At 39.5% G+C, this 8,288-nt stretch overlaps 1 protein-coding gene across 1 annotated transcript in view; it reads right to left on the bottom strand.

Annotated features, from left to right (window-relative positions):
- FERMT1 (fermitin family member 1) overlaps window positions 1–8,288 on the bottom strand; it is a 38,510-nt gene that overhangs the window by 6,724 nt on the left and 23,498 nt on the right. Inside the window, exons 9-12 of the mRNA XM_008572826.1 lie at window positions 3,604–3,728; window positions 2,464–2,570; window positions 916–1,137; window positions 188–312 (exon numbers count right to left, since the gene is read on the bottom strand). Coding sequence (XP_008571048.1) covers window positions 188–312; window positions 916–1,137; window positions 2,464–2,570; window positions 3,604–3,728 — 579 coding nt within the window. The remainder of the gene's footprint in view (window positions 1–187; window positions 313–915; window positions 1,138–2,463; window positions 2,571–3,603; window positions 3,729–8,288) is intronic.

Genomic DNA, 8,288 nt, shown 5'->3' with positions numbered 1-8,288 from the left:
CTTTGAACAGAAGGTACAGAAGACTTTTATGAGCAGCCAAAAGTGTTTGGGGTATTTGTGAAAGGGCAGCATCCTGAAATAAAAATAATTCTTTCTACATTCTAGACTAAGTGAGAATAAACTGGGCTCCCAGAAGCCACTTAGGATTGAACGGAAAGTTAGAGGGATGAGTGAACACTGTAATCACCTGACGAGGTAGTAGGTGAGGCCGAATTCAGGTAGGGACTGCCAGGCCTGGATGAACCGCAGCTTGGCTTCAACCAGGGGCATCTGTGCCACATTCTGGTGGGCTTCCAGGATCCGGGCTGCCAGCTGAGCAGAAACAGGAGACATCAAACTCTCCTTAGCATGCACTGACTGCTCTGTAAACATCCTGTTAGCTGCAAATCCCCACTGAGAACAATAAACCCAAGGCCCAACTGCACCTCTGCAAAGGCAATTCATGCTTGTTGGTTCATTCTCTTTTTCTACAAGACGTGATGATTGCTGGGGAGAAGTAGGAACAAGATCAACCAACACATAAGCTTTGACAGTTCATGCAGATAAAGAGTTTGGGGGTTCCACTTTCTGGGGTCTGTGGACTATCCACAGACAATGGTTCTTCTTGAATCAGTTCATCCGTGCAACTTTTAACTCACTCTTATGGAAGAATAATTCTAAATTTTAACTGTGGGGACTAAATAATTTTATTTTTAAATAAGTTCAAGCTGGGAATGCCATGTTTAGCCATCAGTACGGTGACCCCTAATAAAATTATCAATCGTTTCATACTATCATCTAACCCCCGATACACAGTCAAATTTCCTCTGCAACCAATTTTTCATGATGATGGCCTCAATCAGATGGAATTTCTTCTTTTATTTCAGAACATAAAGAATGCACTGCAAACAACTGCCCCAACAAGATCAACAGTACCTGTTTAGACTTGTGTTTTTTTGCACATCGAGGTGACACAAAACATTCTGGGTTCATGTCCATGCTTTCGAGACTGGAAGCCACCTGAGATGCTGAGTTCCGGTTTTTCATCCTCAGGAAAGAAAGGATGTTGAGGACTTCTGGCTGGTAGGAGCTGTCTGCCATGGTTTTGCCCTTCGATGCCAAGATGCAGGCAGCCATCCATCGGGCATATTGATTCTCCTGCAGCAAACATCAGAGGGCTGAGAAGCATGTTCAGGGGCAATGCTGCCCCACTGGGAACAGAGCAGGACTTGGGCTTTCTTCTCCATTACAATACAAAACCATCCCCTTCCAAGCAAGGAAAGATGTGAACTGGCACACATTCCGAGTGCCTGTTAACCACTTAACATAACACCCAACGACAGCTTTTGAGTGCTGTGTTGAGTTTCTAGATGCTAAGGGGCTAGAGGATAAGAATGCCGACTTTGATAAATTCCATGCAAGGACCTTTGCATTTAAAAATGATCTCAGGACACAAAGTACTGCCATGCAGCACAGACAGGTGAAACCCAAAACTGCCAGAGAGCCTGCTTTGATATGTATTTCCATTTACATATCATGTACGATCTCAATGACAAAAGAAAATGATGAAAAAGTCATTAACTGAGGTACTGTATTGTTTGTACCCTGGTCTATCCTTTTAGTAAACATTTAACGCCATTGATGGGATCTGAACCAGTTAGTGAATTAGTGGTGGCGTCTACTGGTCTTCAATGTCTGTGCTTATGTTTGACCTCAGAGAGTGAACATGTACTGTATTGTTTGTACCCTGGTCTATCCTTTTAGTAAACATTTAACGCCATTGATGGGATCTGAACCAGTTAGTGAGTTAGTGGTGGCGTCTACTGGTCTTCAATGTCTGTGCTTATGTTTGACCTCAGAGAGTGAACAGGAGTGGCCCGCAGAAGCTGAGGGGATGCAGTTGAAGAGGGGAAGCCTTCAGAGCAACAGCAGGTGTGGTACACTGAATTACCAGCCTCAGTCTTCACCCTCCCAGTGTCCACACCCTTTGCCATGAAACTTTGCAGTCCCTCCCAAAAGAAACCCAGTAATTCCCGTCCTGACTTCTGGCCCAGTCATGTGATTTACTTTGGCCCATGGACTGTGGGTGAAAGTGACGGTATGCCAATTTCAAGCCTAAGCTTTAGGAGGCCTCATGTGTTGCCAGCTGCCCTCTGGCACTTCTGCTGTCACTATGAGAAGAACTTCCTGCAGGCAGCCTGGGACCCAGAATAGATAAAAATAAGCGCAACCTGCAGCAAGGTCTAGCCAGACCTGTGGCTCAAAGCACATCTGACCAGCTCAAAGCAGCCTGGGTCACCTGACCCCCAGCCTACCCACAGATCTTTCAGAGACAAATGTTTACTCTTGAGTGTCACTGTGACTGTGTTACACTGTGATTGTTACAAAGCACTAGCTGACTGAGAAATCTGAGAAGACACCTTATTGTTTTGTTCTCAGGCTTAATAAAGGTAAAGGGAATAACATTTCTGTGGTTTTACTTACATGCTCACATCTCAAATACACTTCATTCATACCATCAGCAACAGGGATCAGTAACTTGATTCCATATTTTCTCCCTGCAACGTTTACATCTGGCACAACTTCACAGCCTGAATGACAAAAGGTAGGGACAAAACTGAGTTCTGAGGCATCTGTTATATAAGTATCAGGTGTGCATCTAAAATAAAGACTTTGAACATAAGCCCCTCAGATTTGGTTCTCTTCTGAAAAACAGAGGAGTGAGCTGATAACATTAATTAAAGGATAACTAAATAAGACTTATGAACAATTAACATGGATAATGAAAAAATGTTTTCTTTTATAATTCTCTCTTTTTTTGGGTCGGGGGAGCAGCTGGCTGGTATGGGATCCGAACTTTTGACCTTGGTGTTACTAACACCATACTATCCAAGTGAGCTAACTGGCCAGCCCTTTTATAATTTTCTTAAATCATAAAAATGAATTGAATTCATTTTTCAGGTTGATATTGGCTATTCTAACTCATAGGAACAATAACGAATATGAACTTTAAATCAAAGCAGAGAGAATTCTCTGACTGCCACAATGATGAGAGAGCTGAGTGCATTGGTTAATTAAATATTTCAATTAATAGAGAATTACTGGTACACTCGCAGTCACTTTATTTACTATTCTTATTTATTTTACTTCAAAAATTTTTTATTGTAAAAATTTTTAAACGTATGAAAGTTTGAGCAAGACTACATGGCACAATTAATAGCCATATGCCCACCACTTGGATTCAATAAGTCCCAGTCACTTTCAGAAATTAGAATTGTCACTAAAGTAACACTGAATTAAATGTAACTGTTACTGAATTTAGACGGCTTTCCAGGATCCTACGATGCCTCATGTGCTCTACTATCAACACAACTTCCCACCACTTCATAGACTCTGGACACACCGGGAAAGAACAAACAGCATAATGCAAATAACCACATTTACTAGACCTCATGCAAGGCTCGTGCTCCATGAGGAAGAGGAGCTGCAGGCCATCTGCCATCTGGAAAACAGTGACACAGAGAGTCTCCTCTAGAAGGAAACCTTGCTCCATTTTGCAGGAATCTTGCCTTTAACCTGCTTGCTGAGTCATATGAGCCACAGCAAGATGTAGGACACTCTTACCTCTAAGATTTAGTTTTTCTATTGGTTCTCCTTGTTCAAGTTCCTTATTTTTAAAGTAGGCTATAGACGTATCTTTAAAGACAAACCAATATTGTTTGAAAGCTTTTAATATTAACTTCTTGGGCCTGCAAATTAAAGTACAGCACAGGTTTAAAACACCATACAGAAATGTAGAACACACTGCAAATTTCAAGCAGATCAAGATGCGCTAGAGGCCCTGTCAAACTATCTACTCTTTGTTTTTTAAAATAATTTTCAAAAGACTAACTCATTTCTAAAAACTAGAAATTACAGGTTTAAAACACCATCCAGAAATGTAGAACACACTGCAAATTTCAAGCAGATCAAGATGCGCTAGAGGCCCTGTCAAACCATCTACTCTTTGTTTTTTAAAATAATTTTCAAAAGACTAACTCATTTCTAAAAACTAGAAATGAAGCATTGATATGAGATGGAGAATTTAACATCCAGGCTCAGGAGTTAGACCACATGGGTCTACACTCGGGCTTTGCTATTGCCTAATTGCCTGCCTCTGGGAAAGACATCCACCTGCCGGGGCCGCGTGTCCTGCCTGTGTGTGATGGTGACAGTGCCTGCCACCGTGAATCCCAGGAATTTTGTAAGGACAAAATAAGGTCATTTGTGTGAAGTGCTCATCACAGTTCCTGGCACAAGTGAAGTGCTCCATAAATTATGATGACGTATGTGAGAAAACTATGTGAATCTGATGACATTTGAAATCTCAGCATTCTTCTTGGATCTGAAAAAGCTGTCAGTATGAACAGCACGAGCTTCAAGTTATTGGATGTAAAAATCACATGTAAAAGCGAGCAGCCTCTTCTGTAGTTCCTTCTTGACCTTTAAGAAAAAACACCAGAGAATTCCCAGCGAGCCATGGAAATCACTGATATCTACAGCTAATCAATACAGACTGTACTATTATTAAAAAATATTTTGGGGCGAGATAGCCAAAAATGATATCTGTTGAGGCCAGAAAACCTTGTACACTGGTGGACAAGGTCAGTGGTGCCAATGGCAGGCCTAAAGGTTGGGTCATTCAAAACAGGAAATGTGAAGAAGAGCTAGAGGGACAGGAGGGGGGTACAGATATGCAGAGAAAAGAAAAAATGAGTTATAAGTGGTTCAGTGAAACAATCCTGGCCTTGGGGTGGATCAGGATATCTTAGGCCAGAGAAGTGGACTTCTGCATTCAAGAATGGGAGACGTGGTGCTGATAACTAACACCAAGGTCCAGGGTTCGATCCCTATACCGGCCAGCTGACCAAGGGAAAAAAAAAAAAAAGAGAAAACTTGGTGTTAACACCACTCATATATAATCATGTGCAAGTCTTTTAACATGTCAGTACTAGTCTTTCCTTAGCTAGAAATGTGTTATCCTTAACACAAAGATAAGGGAGAAAGTGCTCATTAAAAAAACCCCACAACAGAAAGATAAGGGAGAAAGTGCTCATGAAAAAAAACACCAGTGAATTACAGAGGAATGTTTCATAAAAATTATAAAATAAGATTGAAGAACACTATATGGAGTTAACGTTTCCAAGATTAAGAAAAGTCACTGCATTAAAATAGTATTTATCATGTTGAGAGCTGTAGTTAATGCAATTCTAAAGAACATATTTAAAAGATTATTTGTCTGGGCTAGCCCGTGGCTCACTCGGGAGAGTGCGGTGCTGATAACACCAAGGCCCCGGGTTCAGATCCCACATAGGGATGGCCGGTTAGCTCACTGGGTGAGCGTGGTGCTGACAACACCAAGTCAAGGGTTAAGATCCCCTTACTGGTCATCTTTAAAAAAAAAAAAAGATTATTTGTCTAATACTCAGATTTCCCAGAATTAATAGTATTTTCAAAATAAACTCTAAAGACAGAGCCTATAACCAAAAGATGTGGATAGCAAGGTCTTGGTTTAGTCCTAGGTGTCTAAATATTTCTCTTCAGAATCAAGAATGAAATCTGGCTTCTCCATTTTAACTGGACTTTAAGAGTATCAAGATCTCAAATTCCTTCTACTATCTCATTCCAGTTTTGTTCACCTTCCAAGCTTCCAGCACATTACCAAAGGAGGAATAATTATTCCTCCAATTCTATGCTCCAGAGGCTAGGGTGGGACAGGGTAAGGGAAGGGGACGTGGGGGAGGTGGCTGGTGGGGAACGATGCACGGAACGAGACAGTCCCTCTAGAACTTATTGATCTAAAGAATCTGAAACTTTGTACCCTTTAACCATCACCTCCCCACCTCCCCCTTCCCCCAGCCTCTGGAAACCACCATTCTACTCTCCACTTCTATGAGTTTGACTGTTTTAGGACATATGAGATCATACAGTATTTATCTTTTTGAATATTATTTTTAATAGAAAGTATCATTATTGGCAAAAATGTGACAGTGGAAACATTTCCAAATAACTGTTTTCACAGCATTAATATCTTTCAAAAGCCAGTTATGTTGTCACCTATTACAACCACCTTTTCCTTAAAGGAGAGATTAAGTGTGCTTATTATTTTGAAAACATCTGGGGGCTCAGTACTGATAATCACTTGTCACCACCTTCAGAAAGATTATAACTTTGCAACACTTATTTTTTGAAAAAACAAAAATGCATAACCCCACTTATGGGTACTTTTCCATGTAAAAACCAGTGAAACCACGGGACCAAAGATTTTCATGATCACTTGCTGTCTCTTTATGAAATATTGTAAAGATTCTTTACTATATTTTATGAGTCTTGTTTTTATAAAATGAATCACACTTATAACTCCTGTAGCATATTATGTGAGTCTGAATGAAATGTCTTTCCTATGGTAACTTGACTACAAGTGACTCAATAAATGAATTTTATGTGTGGCCTTTCTCTATAATCCTATTGTGGAGTCATTTTATTATTCCAAAGTAGTATCTCCACCAATGATTACACCTTATAGTTTCGGCATAACATTGTTTTTGTTAAGTATGTTATTTATTAGTAGGACAGTTTATTGTCTGGCTTATATTTAGAGATTTGCAAAAATTAGAATCTTAAAAGAGTGGTTAGGCATAAAGTTCTAGATTAAACTAGAAAGTTCTTCTGTTAGTATGTTCAAGATATCTTCCAGCCTGTATATGTTGCCAACAAGAATTCTGCTGCCCACCTAATTGCTGCTCCTCTGTAGGAAATCTGTCTTTTTTCTATGACTTTAAAGACTTCTCTTATCAATGGTTGGCCTTATCAAGATGTGCATTTATACTGATTTATTTTGCTTGGGATTGTGATTCTTGAATTTAAGGATTTTAGCTTTCAACAATTATGGAAGATCTCAAGCATCCTCTTTGGATGCTTTCTTCTTCCCCATTCTTTCTTCTGGAACTCCTAGTAAACGTATATTGCACCTTCTCATTCTAGCTACATCATAATTTCCATTTCTACCTTCCTGAGTTCTCTCTTCAACTGTGTTTCTTAACTTGATGCTTAATGCATCTAATTAATTCTAAATTTTGATAACCATATTTTTATTTCTAGAACTTTTTTGGTTCCCTTTCAATACTGCCCGTACTTTTTTACTATAATTTTTACTTTTTCATTTACTTAATGATTCTAAACATCTAATTTTATGGTTCTTCAGATTATTCTATTACCTAAAACTATTGAAACTGCTAATCCTCTTGCATGTTGGGTATGCACCCTTTACGGTAATTCATTAACTCACATGATTGTTAATTTTTACCGGAAGCTCATTTTTAAAAAGGGGATTATGGTTCTAGAGAAGGCCTATGCATGCTTGGTAGCAGATATTTCCCTCTAAATATTTTTGCAACTATATTTGCTAGGGCTTCACAGGTTTTGTCATGCTGAACCAGTTTCTATTTCGTTTTTTTCAGGATTCCCTTATCACATAAGACATTTAAACTTATATCCATATCTGTGTGTGGCACAAGCCTTGGCTCTAATTTCTCAAGAGAGACTTTTTCATTTCCCCATAGAATCCCACTCAAGAATGAACTTCCTCACTGCTGTCTTTGGCTGATGGGTAGTTTTTCTATTCCCTATTAAATAGAGAAGACAGTCCTTGCAAGTTTCTACCTTTAGACAGGTGCTTCAGTCCTAGCTTACTGCTTTATATAGGCCATAAATCTCCAATCTCTATACGGGAATTAAAATCTCAGCCCCAATCCATGAGAACCTACGTCCATTCCCTACATCCCTGCATGGGTGAGGCTTCACGAACTAAACTGGGTTCCCTCTCTATTTCCTGGAAGTTGGGGTTTCTCAGTTTCAGTTCATAATCAATTTTGTATTTACAGTTCTTTTCTTTTTCTCTTATCCAGCATTCATATGTATTTATTACAGCAAGATGTGGGTTTGTGTTACATTTCATGCCATGTTGCTAGAGACTGAAGTCCTCTATTTACGTAGTGGGTTTAATAGATTTTGTCTAGAAAAAATAAGGAGCCTCATTGTAAAAGAAAAAAAAAATTGAAAACCAAAGGACTTGTCCAGTAGTCATACTGATGATGAAAGGAGGCCCAGGGAAGTTAAGGGCCTGGTAGAGATCATACTCCAAGAAACAAAGCTCCCCTCTCCACTCCTTCCTTCCTTCCTCTTTCTCTCCATCACTCTCTCTGTCTGTTTCCTTTTTTCACGTCTTCCTTCCATGAGCTACAGCATATATTAAATTCAACATCTTAAGA

Source organism: Galeopterus variegatus, unplaced genomic scaffold (genome assembly GCF_000696425.1).
Source record: "Galeopterus variegatus unplaced genomic scaffold, G_variegatus-3.0.2 Scaffold840, whole genome shotgun sequence".
Classification (NCBI taxonomy): Eukaryota; Metazoa; Chordata; class Mammalia; order Dermoptera; family Cynocephalidae; genus Galeopterus; species Galeopterus variegatus.
Note: the sequence above shows the minus strand (reverse complement) of the source record. Positions and strands in the feature narration are given on the sequence as shown.